At 46.6% G+C, this 22,361-nt stretch overlaps 2 protein-coding genes across 12 annotated transcripts in view; one reads left to right on the top strand and one right to left on the bottom strand.

Moving 5' to 3' along the window:
* The first annotated feature begins 40 nt into the window (after positions 1-40).
* TELO2 (telomere maintenance 2) lies at positions 41-19,375 on the top strand. 3 transcript variants are annotated; one of them, XM_080557025.1, is made up of 20 exons: positions 41-348; positions 599-876; positions 1,434-1,502; positions 2,175-2,322; positions 2,681-2,783; positions 3,102-3,170; positions 4,139-4,280; positions 6,128-6,264; positions 7,010-7,098; positions 8,306-8,416; positions 9,049-9,137; positions 9,461-9,552; positions 10,577-10,693; positions 11,315-11,386; positions 11,956-12,120; positions 12,815-12,906; positions 13,686-13,785; positions 14,178-14,242; positions 14,890-15,005; positions 18,141-19,375. In XM_080557025.1, the coding sequence occupies exons 1-20, from the start codon at positions 56-58 to the stop codon at positions 18,245-18,247; spliced, it is 2,454 nt and encodes an 817-aa protein (XP_080413151.1). In that variant the 5' UTR covers positions 41-55; the 3' UTR covers positions 18,248-19,375. The 3 variants fall into 3 exon arrangements, with proteins under 3 accessions (XP_080413151.1, XP_080413150.1, XP_080413152.1); XM_080557024.1 differs by having other exon boundaries at positions 8,303-8,416; XM_080557026.1 differs by lacking the exons at positions 14,178-14,242; positions 14,890-15,005; positions 18,141-19,375 and having other exon boundaries at positions 8,303-8,416; positions 13,576-13,710.
* IFT140 (intraflagellar transport 140) overlaps positions 19,212-22,361 on the bottom strand; it is a 77,633-nt gene continuing 74,483 nt past the window's right edge. For all 9 annotated transcript variants that reach the window (XM_080557007.1, XM_080557005.1, XM_080557001.1 and 6 more), the window contains 5 exons: positions 21,846-22,052; positions 21,423-21,635; positions 21,171-21,337; positions 20,827-20,968; positions 19,212-19,685 (listed from right to left, as the gene is read on the bottom strand). In XM_080557007.1, coding sequence (XP_080413133.1) covers positions 19,482-19,685; positions 20,827-20,968; positions 21,171-21,337; positions 21,423-21,635; positions 21,846-22,052 — 933 coding nt within the window. In that variant the 3' untranslated portion in view covers positions 19,212-19,481. The remainder of the gene's footprint in view (positions 19,686-20,826; positions 20,969-21,170; positions 21,338-21,422; positions 21,636-21,845; positions 22,053-22,361) is intronic.

The following is a 22,361-nucleotide window of genomic DNA, read 5'->3' as shown; positions in this document are numbered from 1 at the left end:
CGCCGCCATTGGCTGTCGCCGAGCGGCGGCCGGAAGCGAGGCGCGGGGCGCCGCCATGGCGACGGCCGTGGAGAGCGCCCTGCGGGAGGCCCTGGCCGGGCCCGCGCCCGGGGCGGCGGCGCTGGGCGCCCTGCGGGACGGGCTGGCGGCGGCGGGGGGCCCGGCCGCCCTCGGGCGGCGGCAGCGGGAGCGCTTCGGGGCCTTGCTGCGGAGCCTGGCGGCGGCGGCGGCGGAAGGGCCCGAGGAGCCGGCCGGGCCCTGGCGGAGCTGCTTCGTGGAGGGGCCGCCCGGCCTCGCGCTCAGCGCCCTGCTCGGCGCCCTCGGGGAGCCCCCGGGGGCGGCCCCGCGGTCAGTGCGGGGGCGGGGAGGGAGGGGAGGGGGCGGCCGGGCCTGCCCCGCCCCGCCCCGCCCGTGCTGGCGGAGGAGCCCCCGGGGGCAGGGAGGGCGAGAGGGCCTGGCCGTGACACGGCCCTGCTGAGGGGGGCGCCGGGCTGCGAGCGGGGCCGGGGCGGCCGCGCTGGGCACGGCACCCCGCGTGTTTGGTTTTTTATATATTATTTCGGAACCGCCGCGGCTCACGGCCGTTGTCTTTCCCCAGTGCCGGCCGTCGGCTGCAGCCGATCGTGGAGGTGCTGGAGCGGTTCGTGCGGGAGGGCCGCCTGGCGGCCCTGATGTGGGAGGTCTGCCAGCAGCAGGCGCGGGGCGGCCCGGCGGAGCTGCAGGACGCGCTGCTCGCCGGGGTCGTGGCGCTGCCCGACCGCGTGAGCAACAGCCTGCGGGGGAGGAACCCCGCGGTGTTCTTCCCGCAGAACTACTTCCCTCTCCTGGGCGCTGCCATTGTCGAGGTGCTGCACGAGATCTCCGCTTCCCTGAGAGGTACGGCTGCGGGAGGGCTGTGCCACGGAGGCACGTCTTCCTCAGGCGTGCTTCGTGCGCGGACCCCCGTGCTGGTGCTTGAAATGCAGGTAATGGGCGTTGCAGAGCCCCGCGTCCGTCTTCCAGGCTGAGGTTCCTTGCACATAAAAGATACAAGGAATGAGAAAGGTGGCCGAGGCCGTTTAAAATCCTGATGAAAGCTGCGGTTCTGTGAGCTGTTAAATGTCTGCATCCGTTGCTAGAGTTTAGCTGTGGTCTGTGCTCAGTTAATTGTGTGGAAGTAAGCCTGCGGGTGTAGCTAGTCTAACAGTGCTGAACGAACCTGTGGTTTTGTTACCGGTGTGTTAAAGTGGGACTGAACTGCTTCAGGCTTCTCACTCCGCCTGTGTACAGATAATTCTGTGGACTTTTTGTTCTTGAAGGCGAGTGGTGGAGGGAGGAGAGAGCGTGCCTCAAGAGAAAGAAATTAAGCCATGTTTTTAGGCACCTGTAGAAGTGTGCCTGCTCTGGATGCTGCTGGTGGTGGTGATGTTATGTTTGTGTCTGTTTTATCCCAGGTGGCTCGGATTGCTCAATATCATTTGTTTCTCAAGTTCTGGGGAAGGTCTGCGTTCACGGGAGACAAAGTGAGTGCTTTACAGTAGTATCTGGGGGAGAGGGAAAGCCTGGTTTGCCGTGTTAGTGAGGAGGTGTGACTATGACAGTGATCACCAGAGGGAGTTGGAGACTGACGAGGCAATCCTGGCCCTTTAGGAGGTAGGCTGCTCTCTGCTTCCTGAGGTTACTCAGCTACGTATCTGATAGCTGTTGATGCTTTTTTATCAGCTTGCGTGAGTGCGGTCTGCTTGGCTCTAAAAAATTGTTGAGGTTACTCGTCTTCTTGTCTGCCGTTTGGGGCACAGTTATGAAATGACCTTCTAGCACTTCTCATCCAGCGGCCTGAGAGCCTATTGGGAACACCAGCAGAAATCCCTCCCCGTGTGTAACACTCACCTTACGTGACTAGCCTTCAGTCGGGCCCGCCACGACTTTGAGGCCACAGTAAGAGTTAACAGGGCCCGGAGGGTGGGGAGGGGGAAGGAGAGATTTTCTGTCTGTTTACTCTGATGAGGAATACCTACGAGTTTCTTAGGCCTTAGGTTAGTTCTTACCACAGGAGGGATTTAGAATCGCAAACCGTGTGTTGTATTTCTCCACCTGTAAGGATCTTTAAATAGGCAGGCTGACGCTGAGCGCCATCGCGCCGGTTCTGTCCATCCTGTCCGTGTATTTACCTCTCGTTTCCTCTTCTACTTCAGAAGAAATTCTGAGCGTTCTGGTGCCCCGCCTCGCGGATCTCACCAAGTCGGACTGCATCTGGCAAAGGATTTGCTGGCGACTGGTCGAGTGTGTGCCAGAGCGCTGGATGGAGGCGGTGGTCCTTGGCTTTGTTCAGAGAGCACCAGGGTAAGAACTCTGTTTTCTTCCCTGATCCCGAGCAAAGGCTGGAGCCTTCTCACAAATACTTGCGGAGGCCGTTTCTGAAAGATGCTGGCATGCGTGTGTGTGTAGGGTTAAAGGAGCTGACTGATTGTTCCCCCTCGGGTAGAACCTGTGCTATTCTATAAAGGTCTGGGCTGTGACATGGAGTAAAAAAACCATTATTTGGAACCACAGACTGGCTCTTAATGTTTAAAGGTGTTTTAGGGATTCTTAGCTTTTGACTTCTTTGCAATAAGCTGCTGACAGAATTCCATAGGATTGGAGAGAGCGTGACAGTAATTCCAGGGCTTCCTAACGTTTTGCTGTTGTTTTGTCTTGCCAGGGCAGATGTCTTGTCTAGGCTGCTGGGGAACCTGGTTGTGAAAAACAAGCAAGCTCAGTTTGTTGTGACGCAGAAGTTCCTCCTCTTGCAGTACGGCTACACGGTGAGCACTGCGTTGAACGCCTGCCTTTCCCAAAGCGCTGAGCTGGTGGTTTTGAGGCACATTCTCTAGACTGTTTCTGTGCTGTGTTTGTCTGCTCTTGATGGTACAAATACTGATTCCGCTCTTGGTTTTCCATGTTTCATCAGCAATTTCATGTGTTGCACTTTTTTTTTTTTTAATTTGCGTACTTTTCAGTCTCTGAATGTTGTCAACCAATCCCTCACACGTAAAAGTTTAACATAGTAAACAAAACCGTTCGGCATTGCAGGATGACAGCTTTGTTCCCAGTTAATGAAAACCGCGGGTCTTGCTTTACAGACTGCTGTGCTACAGAATCTCCTCGGCTACCTGTCCCTGGACAGTCTTCGGCGTGCCTTATTGATCAAAGTAAGGTTAAGTCATGTTTCTGGTGATGTATCTGCTGGAAAAAATGCTGATCCGAGTGGGTGTCTGTGTGGTGGAGAATTAGGGTGCTTCTCTAAGTCACTTCTGCTCCTGTTCGTGAGAGTGAAGGAAGCCCTGCCGCACTGACTGGTGCAAAACAGATGAATTGTGATGGACTGGGCAAGGACTTTCTGCACTCTGCTGTTAGTTTTTCATATTTAATTGGCAAATTGCCTTCCCAGCAGCAAAACTAATGACACCTGGATTCCTACAAGGGCCTCACATGCCCTGTCCTTCTCAGCTTTCTCCTTCGTCCCCTGCCTGTGTGGCAGATGGCAGAAAGTGCTGAAGTTGACTGAGAGCAGTCTGTGCAGAATGGCTGATGCTTTGGAATCTTTTTTATCTACCTTTGCCTCAGCAGGGATGCAGATCTTTTCCCTCTCCAAGTCAGCAGTTTAATGGAACTTCTAGGAAGTTGTTATCTCTGGAAATTGCTACAGATTTGTAATGGTGATTTTTTTTTTTTAATATATTTTTTCCCACTGGTCAAAGGTTCTAAAATCTGTGAGTCCCGGCACCTATTTAGACTTCGAAGGTGGGACTAAAAGCATTGTGTAAACAGCATACTGGTTTTTGATAAATGGTATGCAAAACAACACGTATTATTATGAGAAACAAAAATACTTAGCGCTTTTAAGCAAAAAGCATTATTTTAACAAGGTATTAAAGGGAGGTGATATGGACTTCTTAGTTGGCCAAGCATAATATCATTCTGGGCCCTGAAATACCAAGTTAGCTCCACTGGCAGGGAGAGTAATTGCACTGTGAAAGCATAAAAACCAAAGGACCATCATAATACATTTCATGGGCTGTATGAAAGCTAGAGTGTTCCTTCAGAAAGGAAATTATGTATGGAAAAGATCCGTTTCAAGCCAATTTGGGCAAACAAAGTTGTTTACGCTCTGATTCAGGTGCTGCAAGAACTCTTGGAGACCTGGAGCAGTAGCAGTGCTGTGAAACACTCCCCGGCTGAGCAGCAGGAATATATTAGCAAGGCCATCCTTATCTGCCTTTCGCACCTGAAGGAGCCTGAAATAGAGAGCTGCAGACAAGGTGAGGTGGCAGGAGAAGCGGGGCATCGATGTGCTTCACGGAAAAACTGACTGTTGAGTAGAAAAAGATCTGGTTTTGATGTGTAGGCTATCAAAATTGTCCCAGTTTCATTTTGGCGAACTGTGCATCCTGCTGGAGTCCTTTTTCTTTAGTACATGTACAATATAACTCCAAGTACGTAGCTGTGAATCATGGAAGCGAAGGCTGATATCTTTGAACTATGGCTCTTACCTAAACAGCGGATTTAGGGATCCGTATGTTTTGTCATAGGAAAAGCAGAATTGCCTCTGGGAGTGGTTAGAGGAATCGGGTGATTTGACTTCCAATTTATAGTCTTGCTCCTGGAGCATGAATAAGGCTCCAGAAATGGGGGTGGGGAGTACACCGAGAATAAAGAGCTGCTTGGTTAGGCTCTGTCCTCTGCGTCGTGCTGCTGCCCGTGGTGGGATTAGTGGCTAGGTGGGTAGGGATGGTGAGTTACAGGCAGGGACTGTCCTGGAGTTACAGCGTGCGTAGCGGAGTGGAGTCACAGAATGGCTTGGGTTGGAAAGGACCTGAAAGCTCATCCAGTTTCACCCCCACGCCATGGGCAGGGACACCTCCCACTAGGTCAGGTCGCCCAGGGCCCCGTCCAACCTGGCCTTGAACACCTCTGGGGATGGGGCACCCACAGCCTCTCTGGGCAGCCTGTGCCAGTGCCTCAGCACCCTCTGAAGAATCTCCTCTTAACCTCTAATCTAAACCTACCCTCTTTTAGTTTTAAACCGTTCCTCCTTGTCCTGTCAGTATCTGACTGAGCAAAAATACGCCCTTCATGTTTTTTATAAAGCCCCCTTTAAGTATTGAAAAGCTGCAATAAGGTCACCCCGCAGCCTTTTCTTCTAGGGGTTGAACAGCCCCAGCTCTCAGCCTGTCCCCAGGGGAGAGGTGCTCCAGCCCTCTGAGCATCTTCGTGGCCCTCCTCTGGACCCATTCTGACAGACCTAATGCTTGCAGTGCTGGGGGCTCCAGCCCTGGGTGCAGCTCTCCAGGTGGGGCCTCACAAGGGCAGAGCAGAGGGGCACAGTCACCTCCCTCGACCTGCCGGCCGCTGCTCTGGTGATGCAGCCCAGGATGCAGTTGGCCTTCTGGGCTGCAGGTGTGCACTGCTAGGGGAAGAAGTGGATCCGATGAGTGAATAAAGAGAGTGTTTACTTGTTTCCCAGAGCAAGAACTAGGAGCTGTCAAATGACACTAAGACAGGTTCAGAATTAACAAAAAGGAGTGGTCCTTCTCTGAAAGGTCCTGGTTTAAAGAGTCCTGGTCTGAAATTTCAATTTCTGTTCCAAGAAAAATATCTGTCCAGTTTCTAGAGTTACTTCTGTGTGTGTGGTTCTTTTTTTAATTGTTGGAGGGTTGATTTAGAAGACCTGTTTTGTCTCTTTTGCTCTAGAGCTAATTCTGCTTTAGGAAAGTTATTTCCTAATGGTATTGTGCTGGTCGGAGCTTGCAGTTTCCTCATAGTATGGTATTACACTTACGTGGCTTCAAAACTCTAAAAACGAGCTAAAGATTGACTTGTTTTGCCATCCTTTTTGTTTTATGTTTCAGTGAAAAAGTAAATGTTCCAAATTTAGAATATACTTGTAATGTTTTGTTGACTTTCCAGCCCGTGAAAAAGCATGTTTTTCCGATATTGGTGCTGAAGGGAAACACTGCCATCGCAGAGAAGTCCTGCTTGCGTAGGCCCTTTTTAGGTTTCTACCCATTGTTGGGTGGTGGGTGGCTAATGTTGCCCTCTTATGGAGCTGGCATGAAGATGCATGGTTTTTTTCTGACTTTGTGTCATGTGCTATTTATTTTTTCAGAACTTCTTACAAGCATGATGGAAGGTGTGAAATGTCACTTGGATAGCAGCCTGCCACAGATCCGGCGTCTGGGAATGATTGTGGCAGAGAGCATTAGTTCAAAAATAAACACCGATGGGCCTGTGCTGAAGTTTCAGGTGAGGGCTATAAGGAATTTTTTCTTTGGTGTGCAAGGCATGGAGGAAATACGAGCTTTAAAGCGGGTGATCTGGGGCGTTACAGTGAGTTCTAACACTACCTGGAAATAAAGAGAGGCAGCAACAGGGTGTCTGCTCACAAAAAACAGTTGCGTAGAAAACAAATGGATGTGTGAGAGTGGCCTTAGGGGTGTATGCTGATGGCAAAGTTTAGGGCAAACTGTTAATTAATAATGGAGTGCTAGAGATTTATCATTGCATGAGATTCTGATCTATGGAAGTGAAGAGGGAACTTCACACCTAGACCAGGGGTGAGCATGCAGTCCCTGCAATGGTAGGAACATCTCTGAGTTGAGATTTTCAAGCTAAACGTGGGGATTTTTGCTGTGCTGTTAGTAGTAGAGTTTGTAAGAATTATGTGATGAAAACTGCATCCTTTCTTTAAAAATCTGCATCATCCATCGTGTTGCAGAGCCAGTTATTAAGTGTTTTGAAGATTGTAAATAACATTCAGACAAGGGCTGACCAAGTACTACCATTAAATATAGGGGTGAAGATTACATATGGTACAATCACCATACAGCATCTTTCTTAGATTACTGCTGGCTGGACAGCGATTGAAACAAATAGGATTGGTGTGTGTTGTCTGTTCTGATTCAGTCCTCATTTGTACCCCGATAAGGGTCAAATGTTGAGTGCTGGTCATGCTTGCAATCTTAAAGTAACGGTTATTCTGAATGTCTAGTACGAAGAAGATGATGAAGCAAGAGAGCTGAAGTCCCTTCTGGTGCAGGCTCCATCGATCTGTGCTGTCCCAAGCCTCCCAGATGACAAGTAAGATATTGCTACTCTTCATTTCCGTGCCATTTAAGGAGCAAATAACAAAAAAACCATACTGGGGAACTTGGCAAGTTAGATTCCCCACCCACCCACCCAGCCCCGACGTTGATTATTTGCAGAGTCCACATCCGGAAAAGATGCATTGTTCCATTTTTACCTTTTTTCTGCTCCTTGTGACTTTATTTGTCTATGGTATCTTCCCTCACTTGTCTCTTCCAGACTGAAGAGGCCTCATCTATTTAGTCATTCCTTGTATTTTCATAAAGCATTATAATGCACCTTATTCTTATAATGCAGTATAATTATTTGAAATTCATAATTGAAATGGTAGCATATATTAGAACTGCCAGTTTGATAGCCACGCATGGCGAAACCGTGCTGCGGTTCCTGGGGGTCTTATGTTCCCCTGAGTAGAACTGAACGGGCCTTTCTGGTCACATCTGGGGAGTCTTTTGATGTTTGGGTCACACGCAGCCACCCCCCACCCACTCATCAGTAACAAAAATCTAGCGTATCCGTCAGCGTAAAGACTGGTTCTGTGGTGCTATTAACTTCCCTGGCATCGGCTGAGGTGCTTGAAGCACTTATTTGTATCAACAGATGGATGAAACACTTAATAGCAGATGAAGCTGTCCAGCACTCTGGTGAAATACAGATTTATTGCTCTCGTTTTAGGGGTGTAATCAGCATAGACAGCTGTTTGAGACAGCCGTTGAGAAGTAGCGAGGTGAAAGGACATACAAAAATCCACAAAAATATCCACAAATATAAGAACAGAGAAATTTTTTCTTTGTTATTAAATTAATCCCATTAGGAATGGTTAAAGATGCTTCTTCCCCATTTGTTCAGTTCCATTCGTAGCTTTGAATACTCTGCAGACCAGCGTGATCCAGTTATCACAGATGGGACTTTCCTTAGCGGTCCTAGACACAAGTCAGTACAGGGAGAATGTAGCAAGCTAGCTAACTTAATTTTTGTTATCTGTTGCTTTTCTGTTATGGGATTCTGATTCTCCCGTCATCCCATTCTGCCTCCCAGGACTTTGTTCTTTATGAAGGCCAAGCTAGGTGGGAGACTGCAGTAGAAATAAGTATCTGCCATTCTACTGAGACAGCGAGGGTTGGTGGTATGGGTGGCTTTTTGCTCGTGAGTACGGACTGTTAATCTTACTGGTTTTAATGCTTCTTGTTGCCCGTAGCAGGAATGAGAAAGCAGATGCTGCGCTGCCACTGGCATCGGAAAGTAACGGAAAATCCCATACAGCAGCGACCCACGTGGTGTCCGATGAGGAGTCGGATGCTGAGCTTGACAGGTGTGGGGACAAGAAGCTGATAGGAAATGGGAAAGGGAGTGGTAGGTTCTTAAGGGAAGACTGGGAGAGAAGGGAGCTATTGGTAGCTGCTTACCTCGGCAATCTTGTGCTTTCTGACCAGAATGAGGGAGCAGGCCTTGTTCAGCCGGGTAGGATGTTGTGTAGGAAACTGCAGGCAAGTTTGTTAATCAGTAACTGGAGCAAAGCCGTTGTCGTGTGCAATCATTATATTTATTCCATTTGACTGACTTAGTATACTTTTTTTCCTGGAATTATCAATGTATCCACCCACTTAGTTAGCGGGCCTGTCTCGTCCTATCACTTTACCAATACATAAAGAAATCTTAAGAATTGGCTTCTTGCCTCTGGGTCACCTGACTACTTCTGCACTTGACCAAGAGATCCAGTTCCAGATCTGGTTGCAGAACTGCTCTTTCACTGGGTTTCAGAGCAATTCATAGAACTCCCTAGGGAACTCTTTTAGTCTCAGCTTCAGCAGTGCTGCTGTATTATCCAAGAGTGGCGGTGTTACGGTAGTGCCTGTGCTGCTGCTTTACGTTCTGTGTGGATAGCTGAGGGAAGGAGAACAGCTGTACCCCATAAACTAACTCCTGCCTTTATTTCTTTTACAGTGATGATGATCTTACTCCTTATGACATGTCAGAGGACAAAGAACTAAAGAAGACTAAGGCTCCAGTGTATATTCGAGACTGTATTGAAGGTAGGAGATCGTGGGCCGAGTTTTCATCTGCTTCTTACTGTTTTGGGCAGAGTGGTCTCTTTAGGTTTATTTTTGTTCTGAGCTAATTTGAAGAAGGTCAGAATTACTCAACGAATTGAAATACTCAATTTGTAGTATTTCAGTTATCTGGACTCAAGTGCTAAACCATCACTTCCGAGTAACTTCTGTAGTTCCTAATGCTGCTCCTGTGCAGGGTCAATGATGCTTTCCTATAAAAAGACAGAATACTGTCAGAAGGAAGTTGGGGTATACACCCAAGCAGAACAATTCTATGAATAGTTCTTGTTTCTCTTGTCTTTCAGTCCTGACAGGATCTGAAGATACAGACAAATGGGAAGCTACAGTCAAGGCTCTTGAGAGCTTGGTTCGAAAGAATCTGGCAGCAACAAGAGAGGTGAAGTAGTTTGAGCTAACGGTTACTGGTGGGCATGTTATCCTTTTGCCCTTGTGAGGAGACTAACTTTGCCAACAGAGCAGCCAGCAGAGCTGTGTGTACCTGAATTTAGAGCTTTCAACTTGGGAAGGGAAATAGAAGCAAACAGTTGCTTTGTAAGTAGTTTGCTAGGCTAGAGAGCACAAAGGAGCAAAGAAGCAGGCGAATGTGCTGGCAGCAGCATGGCATTTAGCAGCTCCAGCACTGAAAATGAAGTGCATTTGCAAGTAGAACTTAGCAGTAACTCGAGGCAGCAGAGCAAGCTCCATACCTTGTGCTGAGCAGAAAAAACTTCATAAAGGAAATTTACAGGGGAGCACCAATCCCACAGACAAAGTGATTTTAATTTTGTATGTCATTGATATTGAATTGAAATTGAATTGATTGTTATTTCCCAACAAAAGGGGGGATAAAATCAAATGGACTTCCCTATTTGCTTGTAGAAGTGTACTTCCTGAGGGAGTAGGTGGTTTGTACTGATCAAGGCAAAAAGCTTTTGTGAGAGGAACTTAGGACTGGTTTGATTGCTCACCACTACCTGTTAGCGAACAGCTGAAGATGGGATTTGTAGTGCCAGTGATAGGTGCCTCGGCCAGCTAAGAGAGGGAAGGGCTGTAATATGGTAAGGGACTGGATGGACGTTGCCTGTGCTACAGTGCCCTTTAACCCACAAATTTCAGTAATAGGCTTTCCTATCTTATGATGTTTACCATTTGTCCAAAAAGCCAAAGTGAAACGTGAATGTGGACAGAGAAATCAGCTTAGGGGGTTGATACGTGTTTTGAGAAATCTGTTTTGATGGCATTTATCTTAATATCTTTTCTCTCCCTCGTGTGAAAGGCGGCATGTTGTTGCCTGTATTCTGTTCCCTCATTTTCTTTACTTAAGCATTAGAAATGGAAAGTGAACTCTGCTCTGTAAATCCTAGGAGAAAGAAAACACCTGCAGTGACTCAATTGCTTTTTTTTTTTCTTATTTTGAGCAGGTTAGTGTCGAGTTGGCAAAAATACTATTGCATCTGGAGGAGAAGACCTGCATTGAAGGCTTTGCAGAGCTCCGTCAGAGGGCCCAAGTAGCCGTTTTAACCGTGGATCCAATACCTGTTAGTCTCTCTTACTTCTTCCCTTTTTCAGTTGAGGCACAGGGAAAAATTTAAGCAGGTGAAGTCTCTTATCTTTGTAGAAGCAGCTATCAGAGTGTGGTAGATCAGCTGGCGGATGTCTGACAGCATTTACACAGAGATGGGCTGTATACTGAAGAATCTGCAATGGATGGCAAACAACAGGAAAGAAAAAGTCAAGAGCTGTAGCAGACTGGGAGAGATTTGGTATATGGGTAAACCATATACCAGGCAAGGCAATTTAGATAAGGACTTGTGCTGAAGGGAGATTGCTTCACATAGAATGAAACCGAGGCACGCACTCTCTAAAAGATTTGACCGCTGTTTGTAATCATCTGCCATAACGTTTGGATGCCTCTGCATAGGAGGGAGAGAAGAATAGCAAAATCCCTTTTGTTGTTTACTTCCTTTGGGAGAATCTAGAAGTGGAAGTGTCTGAATTTCCCCTGTTCATACAGTGTTTCTCTTCCCCTCTCTTAGAGGCTTGTTGTTAACTAACAGGAAGCAGGACTTTGCCTGAAATGGAGAATTTAGAATTTTTAGAATTAGTGGAAAGGCTGTTTACTGGGTTTGTGTTCACCGCTCCTTGATCTTTCTGTCCAGGTAGCACAGTACTTGACCTCCCAGTTCTATTCCCTGAACTACAGTCTGCGTCAGCGCATGGATATTCTTGATGTAAGTGCTCATCTCCTTGCTTCTCATTTTCATTGTGGCTTTGTTGCACCAGTGTAGTGTCCCTAAGATGTAAAGGTGTTAACCTTTATTCCTTGTAGGAACAGGTGAGGAGGAAGCGCAGGCATAGGAATCTGTTATGTTCGTATTTATGCCTGGCATTCCCCTCTTGTTCTTAACCCTGCTACACTCAGACAGCAGTCCTTGCCCACAGAATGCAAAGCGTGTGATGGTCTGCTGCCTAACAGCTGCTGCTGTTTCCTAACGTGTCATCAATCTGTGATCACTTTCTGAAAGACAGCAGTCTGCCTGTGGCTCCTTCCACATCATTTCACTTACCGTGTCTGAAAAAGGAGCCCCTGTTCTGTTTCAGAGTTGAGTGACTGAGCCGTTGACCAAATACCTCGGAGTCAGCTGACTGGGTTCAGGCACTCACCCTGCTTTCTTAATTCTAGAACTGTTGTGCCTTTCTGCCTTGCTATTCTGACTGGTTTGGCTGCAGGTTAGCTGTTGTTGTTGCCTAGTACAGGGATTATCCCCTTTTAACAGAACATCCCTTTTTTTTCCTCTAGGTATTGGTTTTGGCAGCTCGGGAACTGTCCTTTCCCAAAGTGCATGGGAAGATCAAGCATGTCGAAAAGCCTTGTGTCCAGCTCCTTCCTGGAAGTGACAGCTCTAATGACTGGAGAAAAATAGTTGATGAGAGGATCAAAAGCAAGACTAGGAGGTTTGCGAAGGTGAGACCAGGGCAGAAACCAACTTATGTCAAATACAGCAAAAATAAGGACAGTATGACTTGCTGTAGCTCTGTCTGGAAAGAGCAAAATACCTGTGAAATTGGGCTTAATCCAGAGGCAAGACTGGGTAACTTAAAATGTCAGTTTCACTTTAATGTCTTGCCTTTTTTTTTTTCCATGGGAAGTACCAAATCCCATAATCCTTTCCCAGGAGGAAAAGGAAAATAGACCTTGAACTCCTTGTCTCACATTGAGGGATGGCTGTGTCTGCTCTGTGCCTGTTCTGAGCTTGTCTGGCCACTGCAGGGAGCTGTTAACTGCACTCACAGATCCCAGGGCATCCTCCTTCAGACTGGACTGTCTCAGGCTTCTCTTTTTCAGGGAGATGAACTGATGCCAGTTTCATGGGTCCCTTAACTCCCCTGTGGTTTGTCCTAGGGGACTTGCTTTCTCGAACTCTACACCTTGAATGTTCTTGGTTTTAATATGTAACCCAGCAGTACTGAGATACATTGTACTGAAACATTTAGATGTGTGAGAGGATCCTAAGTGGGAAGGGAGGTGACTGGTCTGGAAACTAGCAGTCATAGGGGTACAAGTAAGCAGTAGTTGACAGTGGGTTGGCTGCAGTGGATGAATGTAGAACGGTTGGGTCCTATATCTTGTGTCTAAACTTCATGTTTCTCTTGGACAGGGTCCATCTCAAGTGCAAGTGGCTTCTGGCCCAAATGAATTCAATTCTGTTGCTGGACACTTCTTTTTTCCATTGCTCCAGAACTTTGACAGGTGAGTGAACACCTTGGGATGTGGGTTTGGCAACAGCAAGAGTGAACCTTTCTGCTTGTCTGAGAGCAGCAGAGTAAAGCCCAGAAGCTGTGTGGGGGTCCTGTGACACCATGCTGATGCCTGGCTCATTGATCAAGCTTAGAGAGGACGATTTTGTGCTCTCGGACTTAGCCTATGAAGTTTTCTTGGCCAGGAATATGTGAGACCCTGCAGTAAGTGAATATATGCTACTAAGCATAACCTGTCGGCAGGTACGTAGGGGGATGAATTTGGCAGTACCAAACAGCATTTTGGCTGACCTTGGGGAGTTCACACAAAGCCACAGCACTCAGATTGTAGTCTTTAATAGAAGTTACCTGCCTCAGGTTTTGTCTTGTCACATGGATTGATCCTTCTGACTGTGTTACAGTGCACAGGACACATTTTACTCTCAAGTTTACCTAGGGAAGAATCAGTAACTGATGCCGTAAGAATCCAGATTCTTGTAATATCTGTCTGAATGGTTTGTTTGTAGTATGGCAGCAGTGCTAGCTTTTGCATGCAGTTGCTTCCACGTAAAGCTAGCCTGTTGGTAGGGCATGTGATCCCTGCTGTAGAGGATGTTAGTGGTGTGGGAGCAAGCAGCTGTGGCCCATGTTGAACTGGGAATGACTCTGTAACTTTTTTTAGGGATTCAGACTTGTATGAGACAGTTTGCTCTGCACAGCCACCCTGACCATTCCAAAGACGCACTGTTCAGCCCTGTCACTGCCGCGGGACTGTTTATTTTGTGCTTGCAGGCCTTTATCAACTTTTGATCTCCTGGGGGAAGATCACTTTGTCCTAGGAAGACTGGTCCACACATTAGCAGTCCTGATGTACCTGGCTGTCAACACTGTGGTAAGAATGGCTGAATGAGCTTTCAGGTAGCGGGACTGACTTCTAGCCTGGGAGCTTGGGGGTGCATTCTGGGGCCTGCTACACTTAGACTGGCAGTAAGTTTGAGTCATGTGCTGAGAAGTCCCTAAAAGGGCTGAAAAAAGATGGTCAGAAAGGAGATACGGGATTTAGACATCCCTGCACTTTCTTCTGCTGCTTCTGATAGTTTTTCTTCCAACTTCTGTGGGAAGTTGGACATATCTTTACTATTCACTGCTTCAGTTTCCTCATCTATAAAATAGCTGGTTGTAACCTTGATGTTAGGGTTACAGCAGTATACGTCAAGGCCCGGTTCTTGAGGGTGGTGTGAATGTGAAGGTATTCAGTGCTTGTGTCATAATCCTGTTTTACAGGCAGTTACTGCAATGGGAAAGGCACTGATGGAGTTTGTTTGGGCTCTGCGTTTCCACACTGACTCGTGAGTTGTAGTTGTATGCTTTTGTTTTCAAAGATCCCCTGTGAGTAAGCATCCAGCCACCACCTCTCCTTGTCCAAGACTAGCAGCTGGCTGAGAATGTCAATGATTTAATCTATTCTTTGTGCTTACCTCTGGTCTTGTGTTCTTGTGGCTGAGTATTGCAAGAGCGTGTAATGAAAGCATTGCTTTAACGTCAGACCAACATAGGAACTTAGCTAATGTCTTCTGGTGTTGAGGTACAGTCATTACCTGTAAAAAGCGTGACAGATTTTTCCTTCAACTATTCTTGTGATGTTTTCAGCTATTTCAACTGAGGAAGCTGAGAAAACTTTAGATTCAATTCCTGCATGCGACTTGGAAAGAAATTAAGACGTAGCTAAAACGCTGTAAACATCCAACTTCTGCTTTAACCTTGCACTATTGCAGGTCCCTGAGTTATGCTGGGCTCCCTGAGACACAGCACGGCAGGGGCTCTGTATGTGAGTGCTGTGCCAGCTGGTGCATGGTTACACTCCTAGTCAGTAGGAACATGGCAATAGTTGTAATAAGAAATAGTGGGAGCTGGAGAACCCTGGAGGTGAGGAATAAGTAAATCAAGGTAGAGCAAGAAGCTGCAGGTTTTAACTAGTTCGGTCCTTCTCCAACAGGTATGTGCGTCAGGGTCTTTTATCCTGTATCTCCTCCGTGCTGCTCAGTGTCCCTGCGGAGCATCTTCTAAACAACATGACAGAAGAGCTTTTGGAGACTCAGTCCTGGCTGGGAGGTAAGATGTGGTGGTGTATGCCAATGTTTTTCTGGCTAGTGCTGCAGTTTGCATGCAACATCTCTTTAAAATTGTGACTGTAGCAGTAATGGCCTTGTGCTGTGCTCCTCAGACTTGCATGATAAACATATTTATTGCTCAGTCGTAAGTCTAGGACAAATACCAGACCACGCTCTGTGCTGTAGACGCATTGCAGAGGTACCTAAAGTATAAGCTGAGAGATGCTTATGGCATCTCGAAGTGTGACTGTCCTCAAAGTTTGAAACGGTTGCCAAGCAAATATCCCAAAATATACTGTGGGCTCCCTTTCTCTTTCTAAGCCTCCAACCACTCCCCTCCTGAAGCTGCAGCACACACAGTCATATTACATGTTTGTTGCGGGTTAGTCCTGGCAGGCAGCTCAGCACCGCACCACCGCTCGCTCACTCTTTCCAGGTGGGACAGGGGAGAGAATCCCAGCTTCTGGTGTGCCCCCAGCCTACTTGCTGGCAGGGCAGCATAAAAACCAGAAAAGTCTGTGGCTCTCGTAAGCGCTGTTCTGCAACATCTAAACCATCAGTGTGGTATCACCACTGTTTTTATTTAAAATAAAAAAAAAACAATACACAGCATTGTGTGAGCCTCTATGAAGAAAATTAACTGTGTGCCAGCCCAAACCATGCCTGTTACGTCCAGGCAGTGACTCTGACTGGCAGTAACAGACAAGACTTGTTTTAAGCTATGTGCGCAGAAGGTGGGTTTCCTTAGTGCTAATAACAAAAGGAAGAAGAGCATGGCACCATCTCTGAACATCCTATTGCTGATGAACAACCTATGAAAGAGAGCAAATGATTTGGTTTGTATTGATGTAAGATGCGCTGTGTGCAGGCTGCAGTTTTTATGGGTTGTGCTAAGCTGGGGCTGCACATACTTGTGATTGCGTCTGGCAGTGTGCTGCAAGCACAAGGGGGAATAATGCTGTGTGCTTTGTGCCTCTGAAGCCTCCGCTGTATTCTGAGTGGCCTTCATGTGACTCCCCGGCTTGGTTTCCTTCACCATTCTCACTCTTGGTGAGTTGGCTTCCCCCAGGGAGCAGGCAGGAAGCAACACTGACACAGGCGGCCTCTGATCCTTGCACGTTGTGGAGCTCTGTGTCCTTTAAGAGGAAGAGAGCTGCCTTGTGGGGCCAAAAACTTTACTTTTCCCATGACACGCAGTGTGCTCTGAAGCATCTGTTTGTCTTTGTTGCTAACCACTGCTATTAGCAAGCAAAGACTTTTGAGGAAGGTTATGACCACCTCTTCTGAACGAGGGTCGGTGTAGCCTGCTTTTAATGGGTTACTTTTGGAAGAAGGAGGACAGAGCTAGCAGCATCTCTGATGCCTGTAGGAAGCGTAATCATTTTTTAATGTGGTGCTGTTGCATGAAAATTGCGTGATGGATCCTGGTGGAAATGAATAAACTCAGAGGTGTGCGCATACTAGGGAAAGGGAGATTCAGAAATGGTAAAGAATGCACTTGGCTGCGCATCTGGTCAGATACGATTGAAGTGTATTTTAAAACCTATGTATCCTTCTAGAGCTGCTTCCTGAAACAACTTTTTGGGCTGTGGCTTTGCTGTTTGTTGTAAGATTGTTGGTCAAACACTATCACAGGGAGGTACTGGGCTCTTGCTGCTCCAGCAGCTGAGGTCAGTTGTTAGAGACCTGCTTTTGTGACTGAGTCACGGTTTTGAGCTAGCAGACTTGCTGTTCCAGACATGATTTGAAAGAAGCAACATGTATTAGGTCTGCTGTTATAGCAGGGAAAAATGACGAGCTGTCAAGCATGCAAGCCTTCCACTACTCTGCCTAACAGCTGGGAGACATCACGGCTTCGGGCTTCAGCTTAGAGCTTGTACGTTTCTCCTATGGCTAACACACAAAGAGGGACTGGAAAATGTTCTCCATGCTGCATGTGGCAGAAATCTCTACCTCTGCTCCCGCTTGTAATTACCTCCCAGCCTGTGCAGATTGCTGTAGTTCATAGCAGGAATAACTGTTCCTGCTCTTCAGACTTGGGGCTGGACCTAGAACTGTTTCCCTTTAGAAAGTGTTTGCAGAATGGTGTAAGAAGGTTCGGGTGCTGTCACAGTAGTCCTCTTAGTGGCTGCTTTGGGACATTTCAGCTGTAGAGAGAAGCTACCTACAACTGAGCAGCCTAACTGTTCCTGGGCGGGGAGGAGGGGAACACCTAAGCATTTCTAGGAAACAGTTCCTTCAAAGGCAGCTGCTGAGGAATTGAGGGAATTCCCCACCCCTTGAAAGTGCTGTCATGGGTAAGTTTCTTTTATGGAAGAACCTAAATGTATTCTAGTGCCCAGTGCCTCCCTTGCGGTGGCAGCAATTCAAGGTCTGTACTCGTGCAGTTAGAAGCAGTGCCAACAGCAGGCTCTTAGCTTACAAGCTTGTAGTAACCTGTCTTGTAGCCTTCCCGGTTTTGCTTCTGTAGAGGGAGTTTGGAAACACCATAATGAAGCTCTCCCGGAGTTTATAAATAGCTCTACTCAATCTGAATGAGTCATGTGTTTGGGCTGACAGTGCCGGGCTCTGAGCGCGCTGCTTGTGCGTACAGGATATCCTTACACAGGCGCTCAGCTCTTCCAGGCTCCCCCTGCTCAGACATCCTGCGTGCATCCTGGTTTTTACTTTGCAGGCCTAGTAAGGGCCCCTGAAATAACAGCTGCTTGAAGCAGCTTACTCCCCTCCCTTACATGCTGCAGAAAGTGTAAGAGATTGACTCGTTTATCAGAAGACTAGCGCAACTGAAAATGTGTTGAACCTCAGGGCCTGCTGCTTTCTTTCCTCCAGTCAAGTGTGCTGTGACCACGGGTTTCAGGAGGGAGCACTGAGCGTTTGTTTAGGCTGTAGGAACGGGCAGCATGGAGACATCAGGGTTTTGAATAAGTTGATTTCTAATTGTAAGCTACATTCATGCTAGCAGGTCAGCTGTAGAATAGCTCAAGGGCACAAATATAAATTCTGCCGTGGAGGATGTTTCTTTTGATGTTTCATTTAGTGCTGTTCTGTGATGGTGACTGAAACGGTACAGACATGTTAGGTAAAAGTCCGTTTTTTCCACCTATTTTCTAACTTACAGTGGCTTCTTCTTTTACAGATGTGGTGGAAAAAGATCCAGATGGGGACTGCAGGAGGCTGGCCTTGCAGAACTTGCTACTAATGGAGAACCTGAAAAAGAAACTCAACAAAACTGTCCCTTCCTAGCTGAAGGGTAACAGAACTGACTTTACCTCGTACTCTTGCCAGCTGGATGTATGTAGGCACTGCTGGGGCCTCTTCGACTGTCACCTGGCTGGAGAAGAGGAAGAAGGGGGAAGGGTGCAGAGCTGTACGCCAGCGAACCTGACTTGACATCTGGACTTTGTAGTGGAGGCCAATTTAGTGAGCTACTGCTATCCGGTACGGCGTGTACAGATGCAGGAAGGTAGGCTAGCACTGCCATCCTCTCCACACCTCCCCCAGCCCCCACCCCCAGCTATTTATAACCTTGGCAGGTTTGAGTCCTCTGCTAAAAATACAGGGAAGATCTCATAGCTGACTTCTTGTCAGAAAAACAGGAGGGCTGGAAACAGCCACTTACCTCCCAGGGCTGTGACATACCTATAAAAAAAAGCTCCCATTTCTTCTGGCAGCGTCTGGTGGAATAGTTAGAGGTCTGCTGTTTGAAGCACAGGGTAGGATAGTGTCAGCAATGACACTGCAGCAGCTGAGATGTAAGCATGGAATAGCTGCAGTGAACTGAAAAAATGTGCTAAACATTAAAGGTTTGAGTTAGAGCTGTACTGGAGTTACAAAGCGAGAATTCTTTTGATATAATATTAGTACAGAAAGAAGGTTGTATTAAAGTGTAACTAAGGTCCAGATTTTGATCTCAAAAGCCCTAGTCTGCACGGCCCTATATTTTAAATAAAGCTTTGAGGTGGGGAAGTCTCCCTCCCTTCTGCAGTATGGGAGTAGTTTGACTTTTGACCAAGCTCCTAGCCAAGCAGGACGGAGATTGTTTGTTTTCAGAAGTTCTGCCTTCTAAGGAAAGATAAGTATGTTAGCACCTTAGCAGACCAAAGCTGTACTTGAAAATTGTCAGCTCAGGAATTCTTACCTCAGCTGTTTTCTGGACTTGAACAAGACTGCAGTTACAATACACAGCTCTCTCTCTCTCTCTTTTTCCTTTTTTTTTCCCTTCAGGTTTATTAAGATACTAAAACTAGATTCAGAACAGGCTATGTATATACCCAGCTCTTTGTATGTAGTGTTTGAAATGATACATAATTTCAGTAATGATGCTTGTACAGTCAAGCAGAAAAAAATAAATTTCTTGGTAATAACCAAAAAGTCTGTCTGCAGCAGTGGGTTGACTGGTACGACCCCTAATGAGGACAGAATAAATGACCTAGTGTTAGTGTTAAAGTCAACATTTGTCTTTGGTAAGTACAAATTATCAGGGATCCTCCACTTCATCAGCCACCTCTTCTTCCACTTCCTTGGTCTCCATACTGCTGTGGTGACTTTGCTCTGGAACCAGGCTTTGGTTTATGGGAATGCCTACTCCTCTGTGAACTGCCTCGATGGTCTGCTGGTTGACATAGTAAGTCAGGTTTGTGCATGGAATTCTCTTCCGCATCTCTTCCAGATACTGGTACGCCTAAAGAAAAACACAAATTACTGTTATAGGCGGGGGGGGGGGGGGGTGTACTGCTTCTACAAATTCCAACAAAAGTGTGAAAAGCATCTGCCTTGAGTGCTTGGCTGATGAGCTCTTGAACTGATGGAGTTCACTGGTGGAAAGGAGCTAACACTAGGTCAGGACACTACAGCATTTGATACCATGAAGCCTTTGCATAGGGGCTTGTCAATTCTAGCTTCTTCGGTATAAAAAAGAATGGGTCTCAAAGGCTGGTTTTACATTCTCCTGCTAGCTGAAGCACTGTCAAAACAACACCTTATAAGTAAGGTTAATCAGTACAGCTGGAGAAACTAGCAGCTGGCATCCTTCTGTTCCCTAATAACAGCAGACTATGTTTTAGTCCAAACCCTGGTGCATGTCATAGAATATTCCAGGTTGGAAGGGACCCACAAGGCTCAGAGTGGGGCCAGAGGAGGGCCACAAAGTTGATTAGAGGGCTGGAGCACCTCTCTTACAAAGAATAGCTGAGAGATCTGGGGGTGTTCAGCCTGGAGAAGAGAAGGCTCCAGGGAGACCTCATTGCAGCTTTTCAATAGTTAAAGGGGGCTTATAAAAAGATGGACAGCAACTTTTTGCTGTCAGATAATGACAGGACAAGGAGGAATGGTTTTAAACTGAAATCACTGCCCTCGACTGCCTGGTAATGCTGTGCCTGATGCACTTTGGGACACGGCAGGCCCTTTTGGCTACAGGCACTGCTGACTGGCACTGCCTGACACAGACAATTTGCCATCAACAAAGTGAGTTACTATTTCCTCAAATTACTATAATTTTATAAGTTTCTTTTTTTGTTTGGCCAGGTGACAAATGAAGCCCAGTGCAACTGCTGAGACAATGCACCCAGACCTTTCTGTTCTTATCTCTAGTAATGGGAAGTATTTAAGAATCCAGCATTATTTATGCTCCATGTTCTCTGAGCTTTCTTTTCAGTCCCAAGTAATAATAATTTGAAGATAGTTCCTTAAGCATACGACACCCTGCCAAGCCGTTTAGCTCCTGTAAAGGAGGCTCTACTGTAGAATGTCTTCCCATATGAGTTAAGCGCTTATACCAAGCTGCACTGGTCTATATAAAATTCAGGCTCTAAGAATTAACTTACCACATGGAATTCCTCCACCTGTAAGTAATGTCCAATCAGAAATCCCAAGACATCACCCTGACGGATGGCATTGTCAAGATCTTGCTCAGCTAGAAGTTGTTCACATTGTCTGATTGCTTCTTTGGGATCCTCAGAGTAAACTCTAGTGAAAGAGCATAGTTACTCATATTTCAGGTTACTCTTTGGTCTTGAATGCCAACAGCCCTTTTAAAATTACAGGTGTTTCCCTGCTATAAAAATATACAGAAGCAAGTCTTCGCCAAATTATTTACTGAACTGTGAATGTCGTCTTCTTGTATGATATTTTTGTCATTAGTCTACATGCTCTGAATACCGCAACTTACCTCCGAGCATGGAGGAATCGTTTGATCAGGGCCATCTTGCTTTGCAAATGTGTTAGTTTGCTTTCCTGTTCCAGAGGGCTTCTAGTTTTTGCTTTTGAAAGGCACTTACATGCTTCTATAAGAGCTCCTTGTGCTTTCTCATAATTCTGATACTCATCGATTTCTACCTGCAGGAAGACAGATTAGATGAGTGTCTCGCTCTAGAGCTAACAAACCGAACAAACCTTGAAGAATCACAGAAGGTGGACGTACCTGAGCACATGCATCATAGAATCCTGCCAACAGGTCAAGGGCCCTTCCTTTGGTATAGAAGCTAATGATGTTCTTCATAATCTCTGGGTCCTTACGCCAATCCAGTGATTGTAGGTAGTTGGCTGCCATGATGTAAATCTCTCTCTGTCTGGAGACTCCCGCAAAAAAGATGATTTTCTCTGTGTCTCCAGATTTCATCAGTGCCCTCATAGCCTAGCAATGCAAGAAGTGTGGCACGACAAAAAGGGAAAAATATTGTGAATACAAACACAGGCTCTACTAAAATGGCTAGGAAGTCTCATCTGGATAGCCTACTCTATGAAAATTGTCTCAGGATTTACTTTGCAAACCACTCTTGTTGTAAAATCTTATAAAGGTAAGAGGCTCAGCCTCCCCAGCTTTTTTCTGCCTATCCAAACTGACCTTTAACTTGTTTCCTGCTTGTGTATATTTCTTGGTTGCCAAGTGGTAATTGCCTTGTCTCATGCAGCAATCAGCAATTTGTTCCAGTAGCTCTCTCCGGGACTCCTCAGAGAGGTCCTTGGAGTCCTTAGACACTGTCATCCTCTCAGCCATTTCCTCTGTGATGGTCAGGTTCTGCTTCAGGCAAAGTTGCAGAGCTTCTTGGTACTAAGGGAAGTAAGAAAGCAAGGAGCTGTTGCAAGCGCTACCGTGATACTTCACGTTGTTTGTGGTGTAACCCATAACAATAAGCTATACAAAGGCACAAATGTTAGCAGATGTGGCTTCTCTAAGTAGAACATTTGAGGAGTTGTGCCCTACCATCAACTCATATTCAAGTATATACTTTCTCATTTTGTTCACAAAGAACATATTTGTGCCTTGGTACTGTTTCCAGTAGGATCTTTTCTATGATCTTCCCAGGCACAGAGGTGAGGCTCATCTCTCTGTAGTTCACTGGGTGCTCCTTTCAATGCT

The sequence above is a fragment of the Anser brachyrhynchus genome, assembly GCF_964034855.1.
Source record: "Anser brachyrhynchus genome assembly, chromosome: 15".
NCBI classification, from domain to species: domain Eukaryota; kingdom Metazoa; phylum Chordata; class Aves; order Anseriformes; family Anatidae; genus Anser; species Anser brachyrhynchus.
The sequence above is the reverse complement of the archived record's forward strand: the minus strand, read 5'-3'. Positions and strand labels throughout refer to the sequence as shown.

Excerpts from the sequence above, each read along its gene's own strand:
- TELO2 (XM_080557024.1), top strand. The coding sequence starts at position 56 with ATGGCGACGGCCGTGGAGAGCGCCCTGCGGGAGGCCCTGGCCGGGCCC. Across the intron at positions 1,503-2,174 it reads CTGCGTTCACGGGAGACAAA|AAGAAATTCTGAGCGTTCTG; the intron begins GTGAGTGCTTTA and ends CTTCTACTTCAG. Across the intron at positions 14,243-14,889 it reads CTGCGTTTCCACACTGACTC|GTATGTGCGTCAGGGTCTTT; the intron begins GTGAGTTGTAGT and ends CTTCTCCAACAG.